Source organism: Pygoscelis adeliae, unplaced genomic scaffold (genome assembly GCF_000699105.1).
Source record: "Pygoscelis adeliae isolate BGI_AS28 unplaced genomic scaffold, ASM69910v1 Scaffold57, whole genome shotgun sequence".
Taxonomy (NCBI): Eukaryota; Metazoa; Chordata; class Aves; order Sphenisciformes; family Spheniscidae; genus Pygoscelis; species Pygoscelis adeliae.
Genome location: NW_008825615.1, coordinates 17,611,902 through 17,628,691, shown reverse-complemented (window position 1 = coordinate 17,628,691; position 16,790 = coordinate 17,611,902). Strand labels below are relative to the sequence as shown.

The 16,790-nt window shown below is 35.4% G+C and overlaps 1 protein-coding gene across 1 annotated transcript in view; it reads right to left on the bottom strand.

The window, feature by feature from the left end:
• Positions 1–16,790, bottom strand: part of CSMD1 (CUB and Sushi multiple domains 1) — a 1,045,142-nt gene that overhangs the window by 227,209 nt on the left and 801,143 nt on the right. Inside the window, exons 26-28 of the mRNA XM_009333261.1 lie at positions 15,015–15,217; positions 4,376–4,567; positions 1,489–1,627 (exon numbers count right to left, since the gene is read on the bottom strand). Of these exons, the coding sequence (XP_009331536.1) occupies positions 1,489–1,627; positions 4,376–4,567; positions 15,015–15,217 (534 nt within the window). The remainder of the gene's footprint in view (positions 1–1,488; positions 1,628–4,375; positions 4,568–15,014; positions 15,218–16,790) is intronic.

The following is a 16,790-nucleotide window of genomic DNA, read 5'->3' as shown; positions in this document are numbered from 1 at the left end:
TCCATGTGCCTTAGCATAGCTTCCAGGAGGACCTGTTCCATGATCTTGCTGGGCACAGAGGTGAGACTGACTGGCCTGTAGTTCCCGGGGTCTTCCTTTTTTCCCTTTTTAAAAATGGGGATTTTGTTTCCCCTTTTCCAGTCAGCGGGAACTTCACCAAACTGCCACGGCTTAGCAACTTCGTCTGCCAGTTCCTTCAGGACTCGCGGATGGATCTCATTGGGTCTCATGGATTTGTGCACCTTCAGGTGACTTAGATGGTCTTGAACCTGATCTTCTCCCACAGTGGGCGGTTATTCACTCTCCCAGTCCCTGCCTTTGCCTTCTGCGGCTGGGGTGGTGAGGCTCATGCACTTGTCAGTGAAGACCAAGGCAAAAAAGTCATGGAGTACCTCCGCCTTCTCCATATCCCAGGTAACCAGGTCTCCCGTTTCCTTCTGGAGAGGACACACATTTTTCCTAGTTTTCCTTTTATTACCGATGTACCTATAGAATCTTTTCTTGTTGCCCTTCATGTCGCTGGCCAGATTTAATTCTATCAGGGCTTTAGCTTTCCTAACCTGACCCCTGGCTGCTCAGACAATTTCCCTGTATTCCTCCCAGGCTACCTGTCCTTGCTTGCACCCTCTGTAGGCTTCCTTTTTGTATTTCAGTTTGTCCAGGCGCTCCTTGTTCATCCCTGCAGGCCTCCTGGTGTTTTTGCCTGACTTCCTCTTTGTTGGGATGCATCGCTCCTGAGCTTGGAGGAGGTGATCCTTGGATATTACCCAGCTTTCTTGGGCCCCTCTTCCCTCCAGGGCTTTGTCCCATGGTACTCTGCCAAGCAGATCCCTGAAGAGGCCAAAGTCTGCTCTCCTGAAGGCCAGGGGAGTGAGCTTGCTGTGCACCCTCCTCGGTGCCCTAAGGATCTTGAACTCCACCACGTCATGGTCACTGCAGCCCAGGCTGCCCTTGAGCTTCACATTCCCTACCAGCCCTTCCTTGTTAGTGAGAGCAAGGTCCAGCGTAACACCTCTCTCCAGTGACTTCTTATGAGACAACATTATCTAGACATCTTTATCTCTTGACTAAGTAGACCAATTTTTTTTTTCTGATCTATGCACTCCAAGCAAGGTGTATTTAACCTGTATTTGTAAAAACCTTAAGAACCAGGTTACAGAGATTCCACTACAGTTCAAGTTCCTATTATAAGGTACAACAATGTAAATCAAGCATTTCTACAAATTGACATTGCTTTTCAAATATTTTTATTTCATAGGTCACAGAAAGTTTTGCTGCTCAGGAATATATTCGATATCAAAAGTGCCATGTAACTATATTATTTTCTTTTATGTTATTTGGAAGCAATGATTTAGCACATATTAGATGTATGCTCCAGGACTTAGGCAGAGAATATAATGAGAAGCTTTAAGAAGTGATAAATGATGCCATTTTTACATGTGACATTTTAAATCCTGTTAAACAGAGGCATTCATATAGAAATGATACCTTTTGAATATCAAGGCAATGACAAAGTCAGGGTTTACTTTTATTCTCCAGTCACATTCTTTCCCAGGAGGATAAGGCTGGGGATAGTTAGGTGATAAAATAACTCCTGCTGGGCCTGTCAGGTTTCCTCCACATGCAGCTGTCACAATGTAAAAAGAAATAGGAATATGGTCACATGTTAAATTCATAAGCATATATTAGCTGTTAAATAGGAGTAAATTGACTTCTACATTGACCAAAAATAATAATAATTTAAAAAAAACCCAGAGCTTTCCCACTTCCAGCTAGCAAACATTTTTGTGTTTTCCTTAGAATAAGTGAGCTCTGTTCATATTCAAAAGAAGCACAAGAAAAGCTCTTTCTAAAGGAATAAAAATATGAAGTTAAATAGGAACTCCTGTGAATTTTTGCTGTTACTTAATCCCATCCCTATCAAGCTGAAATATTTCTTATGTACTGGAAGTACTTTAACAACTAGGAAAGCTCAATAGCAGGATTCAGGATGCAGTTTCTTTTGACCATTTATGTAACACAAAACAGTTTGATTCACTCAGTAAAGGTATAACCCAAACGAAAAATCAAATATATTCATTTAGTCACCATAAATTGAATGTTACTTTTAAACAGACAAGGAATTCAACTTCCAAAGATGATAATCACATAGGAACCTAATTAAAAACTACAGTAGTCTTGGGCTGCATCTACATTACCAAGTAACACAGACTCATAGGAACATATCTGTAATGTAAAACAGTTGGTACTAAGGATTTGGAATCTACATTAAACATTTTAAAGAAGGATTTTTACAAGCCATTTCTAGTCTGGTCTAATAGACTGAATGCTCACTAGTCGTTGGAGTACATCAGATGCACTCATAGAACACATATTGCACTTTAGTTTCATTGAAAAGCTCCAAGAAAATTCAAAATCGTGAACTAAACTGTGAGCAAGAATATTTACTTGGAAACCATGCTTCTAACCCAAATGAAAACATTAATGAAGACATTCCCCTTGTGGTATTTATGAAAAGAAACTAAACTTTATTTTCCCCCCTCCATTATTTATTTATTTGTATATTTATTTAAACATTTAGTATTTTTATGTATCTGGGTTTTTTGTGTCTGTAGTTTTGGTATTTCAGTCGTTATTTTTGGTCCAGGGCATGGGGTTTTTGTGGTTTTTTTTTCTTTAATTTTTATTTCTTTTTGGTTTTATTAACAAGTAACAGTTCCAGGAAATGTTTCACATGTTCCTTACATGTGCTGATGATTCAGCCTGAGGTAACCATGATAAAAGTTATAAAGTATAAATAGAGCAGAAAACATTAAATAATCAGGAATGGAAGTTGCACAATGTTCAGAGTACTGAGTAGTACAGTTATTAAATGTAAATCATTTTTCATTTATAAGTCAGCATAGTGAAACAAGGACTTTATGGTAATTTTTAAAATTACATATAATGGGTTTAAAGAACCCTTAAGTTTTCTAATATTGTCATGTCTATAGTAAAGATTACTTTAATTTGCTTTCCCCTTCAAAGTCACCTTGAATATATGGAAGAATAACAATATATATATATAGCTTCTGCCCAAAGGTACTCTCTCTTTCTTTCCTTCTTTATTTCCTTCTTTCTTTTGTGTGGTGGTTGTTTTTTTTTACTAGACTGTAAAGAAATATGGAGTGATAAATAATTGTTATTTACAGAAAGAGTATGACTCTTCTAGAGCTTTAGGCACCAGATGTCTTTTATTTTTCATTTTTATTTAAATATTTTTAATTTGTGAATAATCCCAGTATGTTTAGTAAACACTTTCATACTGTTATTTATACATAGCATACAAGGTATCCAGAAGACAATGTTCAGATTATATGCTGCTCCAATTCTGCTAGATAACATGGAGCTAGAGACACCATCCTGCATTATCCTGAAGCCTTCCCAGTAATTTTGAGATATCTGTGAACACTTAGGGAAACAGGGGGACCGCAGTTGCTTGGGGATTTGCTGTTTTGGAAAAAGCCTCTCCAAAATGGCTTGTAGAAAGAAAAAAAACATTATGCTTATTCCAGTACTATTAAAACATATTGTACCTGGTTTTTGGGACCATTACAATAGGTCTTCATTTAATTATAAATCAATAGGCAACAAAACATAAAGATATAAAAAATTACTATACCTAGCAGATAATGTTTCACAGATGTTGATTAACTCTAATCTCAGAAGAGCTACACTGATGACCTTAAAATACATTTCAGCAAGACTTCTAAGCCTATTAGTTTACTGACCAGAACCTCAGAGAAACCTTCATGCTATACAGGACTATGGAACCAAGAATTAAAACTTGTTTCAAAGAAAGATCTCCCACCCTCTCCTAGTGTTATGGAAATAATCTCATTTCTTCCAACAGTATTGTCACTTGGACCCCCTTCTCTGTATCTATCTTTCCCAACAAGCACCCTGCTTCAGAAAAGCTATCTTTAGCTTCCTAGGATTGCACAGGATGGGTATTTAATCTATTAGAAAATTCAGAAAATTTTCAGAATAAATAATGGACCGCAGTTTATGTAACTAAATTATTACATAGGAGATCATTCTAACGAGACCATTTCAATGAGAATTTTTTTATCCAAATCACCTCTTCCATTTAATTATTTCTATTAGACTTTGTCAATTTTAAACTTGTATGAAGTTTAAAGAATAGAATAGAGTGAGAAAATGACATCCAAAAATAGTGTTAATCTTGAGAATGTGGCTGTCAGTAACCATAAGTATAAAATAACTTCTTTCTGCAAAGAGCATCACTCCAGCATGAGCATCATATGCCCAGTAGTTGAAAAAGAAATGTGATCTGTATTAATCTTAAACAGAGACTAACATTTCATCTTATTACCTATGCATGTAGGAGGATCAGGTTGCCAGAAGAATCGGTTATTCAGTTGCACACATGTAATTTTAGCCTGTCCTTGAAGTTGATAGCCAGGGTCACATTGAAAGGTTGTAGTGTCTCCAGGCTCTCTACTGTCTCCGTATCTAGTGCCATTCGGTGGTGTCCCGGGATCGTTACAGGTTGATGCAATAGAAGCTGTAAGACAATGATGAAATAAAAACTTTAATGTCTAGATACTAAACATCAATAATTAAAAGCACAATATTTTTACAAGAGCATTCCAACCAGAGGCAATATTATTTACTCGTCAGTTAATATAGGAAGGCATTTCATTTCTTTATTTTTATGAGAATCTGCCCACTGAGATACATCATGATTATGTTGGCTTCCTGCCAGTTTCCTTAGTATAAAATATGGCCTGAGAGGAAACACACAGAAGCTTTTCATTCTTTTTTTTCCCCCCCTTCTTTTTATTTTTTTGGTCCAGTTGTAGAATCATAGAATTGTAGAATCATGAAGGTTGGAAAAGACCTCTCAGATCATTGAGTCCGACCGTCAACCGAACACCACCATGCCCACTAAACCATGTCCCTAAGCACCACATCTACACATCTTGTAAATACTTCCAGGGACGGTGACTCCACCCCTTCCCTGGGCAGCCTCTTCCAATGCTTGACAACCCTTTCGGTGAAGAAATTTTTCCTAATATCCAACCTAAATCTCCCCAGGCACAACTTGAGGCCATTTCCTCTTGTCCTATCACTTGTTAGTTGGGTGAAGAGACTGAGACCCACTTCACTACAACCTCCCTTCAGGTAGCTGTAGAGAGCGGTAAGGTCTCCCCTCAGCCTCCTTTTCTCCAGGCTAAACAACCCCAGTTCCCTCAGCCGCTCCTCAGAAGACTTGTTCTTCAGACCCCTCACCAGCCTCGTTGCCCTTCTCTGGACACGCTCCAGCACCTCAACGTCCTTCTTGTAGTGAGGGGCCCAAAACTCAACACAGTATTCAAGGTGCGGCCTCACCAGGGCCGAGTACAGGAGCATGATCACTTCCCTACTCCTGCTGGCCACACTATTTCTGATACAGGCCAGGATGCCATTGGCCTTCTTGGCCGCCTGGGCACACTGCCGGCTCATGTTCAGCCGGCTGTCAACCAGCACCCCCAGGTCCTTTTCCGCCAGGCAGCTTTCCAGCCACTCTTCCCCAAGCCTGTAGCGCTGCATGGGGTTGTTGTGGCCAAAGTGCAGGACCCAGCACTTGGCCTTCTTGAACCTCATACAGTTGGCCTGGGCCCATCGATCCAGCCTGTCCAGGTCCTCTGCAGAGCCTTCCTACCCTCAAGCAGATCAACACTCCCACCCAACTTGGTGTCACCTGCAAACTTACATTTTTAGTTAAGTTAATGCATCAAAAGAGCTAGTAACTCCTTTTCTCACCTTAATGTTCTGGTTATCAAAACAAATTTCTTTATGCATTTTAATGCCTTCTATGCAATAAGGTAAGTATCATAATATAAGTAACATTGTTTCATAGTCTTAATATCCTGTAGCATGCAAATTCTATGTTTACCCAGCCGGCTGAATCAAATAGCAGTTTTATGTAGCCCTGAAGTTCCCATTTCAGGGGCAAGCAACAACTTTCTCAGTGTACGCTCAAACTGAATCTAAGCAAAATATCTCACCTATGTTCAATATCCTGAGTTTGGATATGGATTTTGCTTTGTAAAAAAATAAATCAATTAAAAAAGCAATGTTAAACTGAGCAGAACAATCGGTATGGTATGACTTAAAGCAAGTAATCATCCAGAAAGTGAATACACAAATCTACATCTACTATGGATTTATGGAAGATGCCAGGTCTCTTCTATTAGCTTTAGGTATTCAACATCCTGAGTTGCAGTAAACATCGCAATCTTCCCAAGGAAAGAAGGTCCCGTCTCTAGAGGCTACTGTTCCTAAATCACTGAATTGTGCTCTGTTTCCTACCACTCCAGGCTGCTCCACCCAAACATGTCTTTTTCAAAGAACTTACCGCAATTGTGAGCAAAAGCCAAAATAAGAAGTCACAAACCCTGTATCACAATCACCATTAATGATATTGGTGTGTATCTACAAGTAAGTCCCTCTACCACTTTCATCATCTTCATTCAACCAAGTTTAAACTTCTTGAATACAGATCAAAGACTTTTTAAAGAAATTGCTACACTACACCTTTCTGCTCATCTCCGGTACTGCAAGGGATAATCCTTAAAAAATGTGAAATATCAATATTAAATTATTGTCTTTTTTTTCTAATATGAACTATGTATACTTTCTTGTGTGCTCATACATAGACAACTGATTCATTCTTAAACTGATTCATAACCATCTCAACTCTACATCTGATGTCTTTTCAAGGTGTAATTTTGCTCTCATGTCTGTAAGACATGATCAGACCAGTGAGGAGCATTCAGAGAAAAACTGACGTAATTTATTAAAAGCATATTTGCCATTGTTAAAACTGTTTTTTATCACTTTGTTGGCTGATGAGCTAATGTTATTGTTACTTATCATATCTGGCTCTGCCATTCTCCAACAGTCTCTGGGAAAGCAGTGACTATGTCTTTCTATATTTTAAGCAGTATATAGCACTTCAAATACTTGGGTTTTAGGATAGCATTACAAATTACAAGCCAAAAAAAGACTAAGAACATAAAACATTATTTCTTTATGTTTGCTAATAACTTTCTATTGGTTTAAATAGAGGGGCACAGTCTCTTCCATACCATCTATGAAGTGTTAGTGATAACAGTCCATCCTCCCTTCTCTATTTTTTTGGGGGGGATTGTGGGTTTTTTTCATTTTTTCTGTTTCAATCCCAGGAAATATTAATATTTCATTAAAATTATTTTGTTAGCTCATTTCAAATGGTACAACCCAAAGGCTTGCATGAGATAAAAGAGCTCCATCACTACCACCACTATGCAACCTTTGTGACCATAATGTGCAGGTAATCCATTTTCTGTATTAATAACTGTATCTACTCCTTCCGTCCACACCAAAAGAGTATACCACTAAAAGAAACAGCAGGAACAACTTGCAAAGAACAATTTGCAAAATTGAAACAGTTACCAAGGTGTACAACTGGAAAACTCTTTTTTTTTCTGTGTTGTAAATTTGCAGAAGACAGAAAGGTTAAAAAAAAGAATGATCAAAACGAGAAACAAATATTTTAGATTGGTAAAATGCTTTTATGCATGTTCTAGCAAATAGGTGGTCACTTAGACAAATCACAGAAACTGTAAAACATCCCTTTATAAGAATTCATGGATTATGATAACTAACACACTACAAACATAGGAGCTTTGTTTAACATTTTATTATTCATAATTTTTTGACCTTGTTTCCATTCCCAAATAGTACATCTCATACCTTGGGATGGTTACCATATCTAAATGAAGTAAAAGACATGGCAGGTTTTTTAACAGTGGTGGACTTTTGTCCACCAGAATTTATAAGCATCAATCCAAGAATTAAAGTAACGTCTGTCACTACTAATGAGTACTCTGTAAGCACTCCCCAGGCACTACTCTGACAATTTACCTGACATCGCATATTAGTGCAGTTTACTAAATGTATACTTGGCCACAGGGGAAGTAAAATATGGTCATGACCTCAGAGAAGTTATTTCTTATTTGACAGACAATAACAGCTCTAAAAAAATGGATCACTATAGTGCATATCTGTTAAAGAATCATAATTTTTTCAAGTATATGAGCGGAAGCCCACCTCTGTCATTAATTAGTATCTTTTTTTCAACAAATCTCTGAATATCTTCATTTTCTCCTTAAAAGGTTATGCAAAATAATATCTCAGCAAACAACATTTTTCCCATTTTGACTGTGTCAAGTATTCACCAATTACAAAGGACTGACGCCTTTTAATATTCATTTCACTGTTAATCTCCATTTCTTATATACAAAGTTCTAAATTTTAAAAACAATGACAGATGCTTAATAAGCACCAAAATGTTCTTTACACTTTTGTTCTTGCAGCCTCAGAAGTTATTTTATGTATTTGAAACTAACAGCCTTTTTTATCATGCCAAATACACTCGATTCTAATTAAACAAAACACTCGACATTTAAGCACTGATGTGTCATCTAGTAAAGTGAACATTTAGACAGACTGTCAACTTTTCAGCTTCTCACCTTTCCAAGTTGTTTTACTTCTCAAGATTCCCTACAGGTTCTGTAACTGCATGTAAATTACAAGTCTACTATTGCTTTATTTGGTATTGTGCAAATATCTAAAGGGCATAGAGGTTATATGCATTGATAAGTAATCCAGGCATTAAAAATCACCAATTCTTCTGTCATCGCTCTTCTTTTATAACAGGCTCTTTTCTTCTCAGACCGTACACTAATATATAGACATGCAATTAATTGCTAGCTTACATAATTATGAGAAAGGCCATGTTCATGCTGTGATGTAACATTGCCATATGCAATTTGCAAAAAACCCCGAGGAATTCAGAAACTTGAAGCTGAACACCATTAAAACATATATGCTGTAAAGCAGGGAAAGCAATAACTACATTTTAGACTCAAGGATGCTAAATCAAACCAAATTCCATAGTTAGACTTCTTAGAAATGACTGAGAAAAATTAGGTGCCTAAAATGGCATAGCCAGGAGAGGGGATTTGAATTCCATTAAGCTGGAAAATAACTAAATGCTGCTTCTCAGTTCTTGCACGTGTTCTAAGCAATAAGCTACATGATACTTAGTGGGTTATAGAGTAAACACTCTGCACAGATTTCCCATATCTTGTGGTCTCATCTGCTCAGTGGAACAGGCTTCTGTGTATACAAAGGATGGAACTAGAGGTAGGTGCCAGAAGAACGGGCAGCTGGAAAAAACACATTGCTAGGGAGTTTTCAGACCTCCATATGTTGGCAGCCACTGTGTTAAGCCTCTCTGTTTTTAATTTAATAATCTTCCAGTATCCCATTTTAGATCTTTTTCTGGATTTGCCCACCCCAATTACATTTTCAACGCTGATTTAGAACTTGACTGAAAATCAATAGAAGACTGGTTTTGGGAATATGATACACTGTATATTTGTGTGTCTGTAGCCTTGTGATCACTATGTTAGGTTTGTGCCTAATTTATCTTTCACCTTAAGGACACTTCTTTTTTTATCAATTTGTTTAGCCTGTAATCTGTTGTAGCTCAAGAAAAAACCCCCGTCACCTTCATCAATATCAATTTCACTATGTCTATGGTAAACAATCATATAAGCCATTTGCTATAGTGTTGTGCTGCAGAGACTCTATTTTTTCTACTCCACATGGTTATAAAAATAATAAAGACTTTTCAGGAGCTAGGCTTGTAAATTGCAGGCAATGCACAAGCTTCCCCCATTTAGTGCATTATGCTTGCCTAATAGGGTTGAGAAGGATTTTGGCATATCAAAGCTGAGACATTGTACATAGGATTTGCAGTGATTTCAGACTAACAAACATTTCCAAATGTGAAAGAATAGTATTTGCTCCCTAAAAAGTATCTCAGGTAATATATGTAAATGCACAAAGAACTGTGCAAATTACCAGCAACCACATATTTAAATATCTGTACTGTTCAAAAATGTAAAGAAAAAAGAAACCCAAATGTTAATGCAGCCTCTTTCATTGAGTCTGAAGTACAAAAGCTCACAAGTTTAGAGATAACCATCAAAGCAACCTACAAGCTTCATTTCTGCTTAGTTCTACAGGAACCAGACTAAGAACTGCTACCCCTTATGAGGTTGAGCATGCCTTTCCCAGGCCATGGATTAGATGATGGATAGGAATGCTATGACACAGTTTCACGCTAAAGAAACTGTGTTATTGTGATCATGCAATGCAACGTTTATAGCATCACAGAAAGCAAGAGAAGACATGGAACTGTGAAATTATTAGGATACAGACTTTAAAAGGGAATCTTGAATTCTTGTGTCTTGTGTCCTTTTATTTATTTTAACAAGGGATGTCTTAATGGATTTCATTTTCTTTGAACTCAAAATTTAGTTAGTTAGGAAGGCAGATATGTGATTATGCATGTGTAAATTTCTTTTAAAATATATTTTTGTGCTAACCCCCTTTTCTTGATAATTTAATTGTGAATCAAACTGGAATCAAATTTGCATGACAAATCTTAGCAATGAAGATTCTGTCATGGAAATGCTTATACTACTTAAATGTAGTAGCTCAGGCCATTAGGCAAGTGATTAAAAGATATCTCAGAAATAAAAGAACAATTTACAAGACAACAGTACTCTAACAGTTCAAGATAGGTGACAGTTACTGTAAGAATTGCTGTAGACAAAGAAATGATCAAATGTAATTATAAAACTGGACAGAAGCAGCCATCATTGCTTAAACAGATTTGTCAGATTAAGCCCAGTGTCATTAGGAACTATCAAACACAGAACTGCTGATGTTTAAGCTCTTGTCAGAGGAAGTAAGATATCAACAGATTTGTCAACATCAGACACAATAATTTCCAAATAATTGTTATAATTAACTGGTTGGTATAAGTTGTTTATTTTTATTATCATAATTGATGACTTGTGTTGTTAAGATAAAAATTTAGTCAGGCATCTTTACTCTTCATTGCTTATCTCCGCATTTACTTCAAGACAAAATTTTAAAAATATTGGCAGAGCAAGCAAACAACAGAAAAAAACAAAATTGGATTAAACCAACTATACAAATGCCTTCATTTCATATTTTCACTTTTAATAAAATGAGTGTCTGAAGTTCTTCTAAGAAAATAGAACTATTACAAAGAAATTGAGAAAAAAAACCCTTTGCTCTTTATTAATTTTTTGCCAGTTGTTCTGTATTAGCAAAACAAAGATAACCTTTCTGTTCACATGAAAGCAGAGATAGGTACATTGATAATTAAAGTGTATGCTTACAGAATACTATGACTAAGAGAAATTAACAATGCCATAGAACCAGAGGTAGGTATAGAAAACCATCACAGATAGGTCTGACTCTAGAAAAGCCAGACATTTCCAAAAATGTTTTTTTCCATTATAAGAAGAGTGCGAATAATCCTTTGATGTATTATAGCCTTGAGGAGCAAAATAGATGAAACCAGCTGAGGAACTATGAATGCATCATTTAGTTTAAGAAAAGGATACACTTCTTTTAAGTTTCTACAGCTGAGAATTTAGTTCAAGGAAAAAGGCTAGACTGTAAGGGTAGAAACTACTATTAGGTATTGTTAAAATAAGGCTGAGTCTGTAAGAATGATAATATGACTAGCAACTGTCAGTGCTGTTCTTATCATCTGCCATTTCTATTGGTTTTGTTAAATAACAACTAAACAAATTATATGGTTAGATATAAACAAGCTCTCAATAAAATAAACTTCAGGTCAATAAAAGCAATGGATCATCCACTAGCATGGTATCCAAGTGCCTTCAGAAGTCCAGAGTAGCTGAAGATTAAACATTCAGGGCAAGATTGATCTGCTTCCACATAGCTGGCTAGCCTCATTCGAGATGCCTTACAATATCCAATGTATCTGCACAGGACCAGAAGATGTGACCAAGGACTTATGGGTGTGTGACCTTCTGGAGTGGCAGATGGATACACAGCCAGGATACTTCATGGCATCTCAAAGGGAACTAGACACCGGTGAAAAGACAGGTAGGATTCATTTCACCTACCCTTAGATGTCCAGAAGTCTGAGATTTAGTGTATGTTAGTATAACTAGACATATAGCTGATAAAAAGGCAACTTCAGAGGGAAATGTATCCCATTTACGTTAGACACATAGGACAGAATTAAGCTAGGTTAGAAAACTCTTTTTTATGGTTAACTTAAGCAGGAAGTTTTTGCTGCCAATAACTTTGTTTCTTTGCAATAAAGAAGCCAAATACCAAATTTGCATATACTATTGTGTTCACTTTTTGAATGGTGACCAGAAAGAGTTGGTTGACATCCCTGGCTTGTAATACATAGTTTAAATGTATTTAACCCCCAGAGTAAGGGTCAATTTTGTACAATGAACTCCATTTTTTTGTCCTTTTATGCATGATTAAATGGTAATTAAGTTTTAATGAAAAGCATTAGGCTGATTACAATTAACATAATCACTCTTGTCAGTTCGTGTCCTCACGCTCTATATGCTGAGCTGAGTGAGCAAGACAAGGCACTTTTAACAGTATTCAAACATTTAGTAAGCTTCAGCCACTTATATTTTTCCATTAAAAATACCTCTAATTACATTTACAATCAACAGTAAGTAATTTATAGATGATATTTTCTGATCTACCTCATACTATCTTTTCCCAGCACCTCTTTTTTAGGCAGATGCAATAAGGGCATTCTAGAGTGCAAAGTGTAGAAAGTAATCAGCACATTCACAACACAGTGAAACAAATTCTCCAGCCGAAGGTTAGCACTTTAATGCTTTGTCTTTAAGCTGTTCATTTGACCTGATACTCTCAGATGTATATCCTTTGTATGTTCCCATAATTGGATGTTCATTGACATAGACACTCATCTCAATTGCATAATCCAATACAGAAGTTGCATGTGTAAGAGGTCCAGATTATTGAAGGTTTTCCAGTCCTGTGCAAGTCTTCACCTGAATTTTACTTCTTGGATTTTAATTAATATTTAAATAAAAAATACTCATTAATAAATGCAACACTTGAAAATCCTTCAAGTGACACAAAGACATAAAACTTGAGCAGTTACCTTCATGGAACTTGTAATAAAACATCTACAACTTCTGCAACTACCAGAAAAAAAGTTTAAGCAACTCAAGGCTCTTTTATTCACAGAGTTACAAACTACTAAAGTAGTGAAATTTTAATATTCTGTGCAGCTTTGTTATAAACTGGCCTATAGTTTGAACACATAATGAATACTACAACATGCAAAGATCCTCACTTAGCTATAGATTAATTAGTTTAAATCCTTTACAGATCAAGGTCACCATAGTCTGCCCATTGCCTCAAGGAGACTGAATAAACTAAGCTCTGATTTTTAGATTAAATAATTTAACATTTACTTTAACATATTCCTTAAATCATATTTTTTACTCCTTACAATTAAAAAATTAATAAAACATTCCACTTGTCAAGCAGGGTGAATGAAACTTTAATATCATTTTCCCTTTACTGGAGTTGAGGCATTCAGTTCTTCACCACTAATTCCAATTAATTCCAGTAAGACGTACACTGCAATTGCCAGCATGATCACTGAGTGCATCCATCAGATATTATACTAAGATGACAAAATCAGTTCTTCACCGTTAAAGCATTAAATTGTCTCCCACTTACTATAAGTAAGTATCTATCCCACTTACTATAAGTATCACTGAAGGTCAAAGAATGTGCTGACAAATCTAACTGCTTAAATATTTTCCTCCTTTCAAAATTTGTGCATGAACTTACAAACATTTTCATATAATACAGCATAAAATGTGTTTGCCAACCCTAACATAGTAAAAAACCCCTTCATTTCCACAAATGTAAAATTTAACTTTTTTCAAACAACATGAAAAGCAGTATATTATACAGCACACTGGTCAGAAATTTTAGAAACATTTATTCTGCTCTTTGTCTTTAATTCATTTTGCATACTTTTAACTAGGTGTCTTAGGGCTGATGAAAGAGCCTGTGGTTTGGGTGGTACAACATTCAGAAAAATCAAGCAAAATGAAGTAAACAGGTAAATGTAAAATGCATTACTTAGAGACCAAGAAACCCCCAAAGTATATTTCCTCATGCAAATAATATTGACTGAAAGCTTATTAGTGCCCTTTACTTCTGAATGACAGCATCTACAGAGAAGGTTTTAAATAATACTCCTACTCTCACATATTTTATTAATTCACAATTTTCCTATGTTCCTGAGCAGAAATACACTTACATACATTATATCTAGGATGCAACGACTGAGTCAAAGACAATGATATAGTCTCCCTGCAGTCCTATCCTCAGTCTTTAACACTTCAGTCATAATATCATAGAAAAACTCCACATAGTCAGTTTTACAATATTGATCACATATACAGTATCGATCACAGCTCCTCTGTATACAGAGGAGCTTTCACTTTAGACCTGAAGATGCATTTGATTAGTTTAATAGTAAATTTTAAAATGTATTTCAATATGGTAAGATATATCTTATTCTTCAGTTTAATAATGTACACAAACAGTGGTTAAGGTCATAAAACTTATGCATCATGCAACCAACAGTGTGAGAAAAAAAGAACTCAAACAACATAAAGTATAAACACAAAATAATACATTATTAGGCAGCACTGGTGGGAACATTGAAAACTATCGGTGCAGAAGAAAACTTATGCATGTACAAATCCGTTTTGACTTGTTAAATAATGTTAATTAGATAATACTAGGCATGTGGTTGCTGTACAAAACAAGGAATAGGAAAACTTAAAATATTCAAAGGAAATAAAAAAATTCACCCTAGTTGTAGCTATTTACATAATTATATAAAATAATTAAAATAAGATAATCTCTTTTTTTAAAGACTGAGGAAGTTTTAAGATGAGAAACAGTTCATATATATAAGAATAATGTATATAAATAGTGTATAAAATTATTGTATTTGCGATGAAAAAATATTTACATACTTGAAAACTGAATGGAGAAGCCTGATTTGCTGATGAAGAAGTCACTGTCAAATTGTAATGTTAATGAGTTGAAAGTGCTGTGAATATCCTCTGGAAGGGCTGAGCCACTCCATTCTTTCAGAAGTATGTTGCTATCAGTAGGCCCATCCCATACCTTCAAGATGTCATGAGCAACCTCAGTGTCAAAAACAATAAAATGCAGACTGCAAAGAGAAAGTAAAAACACTGTACATTACTCATTAAACACAATTACATAAAACTCCAAGCAATCATTCCCAAACTGTACTGAGTTTTGAGATTCTGTTTAGGGCTGAAGAAGGGCTGGTGGTACTGAAGAGTTACTCATTTTTCCTGTTGGATGAGCTGATCTTGTAAGAGAGATGATATTCTGTCCTATTAAATGCCTGAATTACAGAAAACAACATTATGGGGCATATAGTACTTGTTCTATAAATTAACTTATTTTTATGATAAATATTTTCAGGGATAAGAACTATGATTTCATCAAAGATTTCCACTCTTTATTCAAATGAAGATACCAGGATCACTGGTTGGCTTGAATTACACGCAACTGAAAAAAAGCAGTAGCTACTGGACAGTAGCATACACAGCACAGGGAATTCTATTAGCATGGCATTTTCTTTCCTATACAAAACCAGAAAATGCATTATCCTATCTTTGTCTTATGCCAAAATTCATAAAATATAAAATTATATTATAATAGAATAATCTATATTTATCTCCAGGTGAAGTATTAGATTTAGAAAGGTGTTCAAGAATGCTATGTTATTAGTCAAAATATGTGTATCGACTTCAAGCTCTGACTGTTTACATATTTAACATTAAAGAAATCTAATAAGTAAATATCAAAACTTCTTTTTTGTTTCAAATAGTTGTGTGTTGATATCTCTTCATTACTTTTGTTATTAATTAGAAATCATTAATTTGAATATTGTCATTTAAATGTAAATGCTGCACTGAAATCACCTATGCTGGAGTGAATTCATTATTTGCGTTAGTGAAACAGGATTACTAAAAATAAAAGAGGAAAAAACCCTCCCAGTGGAAAACTTGCCATTTGCTTATATTTTTGCCTGTTTAATTTTAAAAAGTAATAATTTGCATTTAAGTGATCAGTTAAAACTATTGTCCACATAAACTGAATAATGAAACAGCTTGCTATTTGCTAACTTTTTGCTCAAAATAAATAAATTGCTAATATTCTGAAGTAACACATTTACTGGAGATCACATACTTCTTTCCTGTCACTGGAATATAAAACTAATCTCTGTTGCATATAATTAAACATATTAGTATCAGTACTTTATTTTAAAATGACAGAAATTAAGATTATCTATCCTGATTAGAAGTTAATTTTTTTTTGTTACATTCTTACTTTTACAACAAATTCCTGTTGGGGGTGGACAAAATAGCTTGAATATTGAACAGAATTTGCCATTTTAAAGTTTTTGAATCTGTGTGTTACTACAGCAAAACTGAGCTGAAATAGTCTTTAAATATTGGTATTCCTTCCACGTGAGTGATTTAGCTATACATCAACAGCAAAGTATGATAGTTTTTATTGTCAGTATGTCAAACTGATGAGGAAAAACTGTTTTAGAAGTTCCTCTTGTATTACTAATTTCCTTCTGCCTGAGTTCTTGAATCCTTCCATCATCTTTCCATAAATCATTACAGAAATAAAAGCTCTAGATTCCATCATTCAGTCATTGATCATTCCATCATCATCATAGAATCATTAAGGTAAAAGACCTC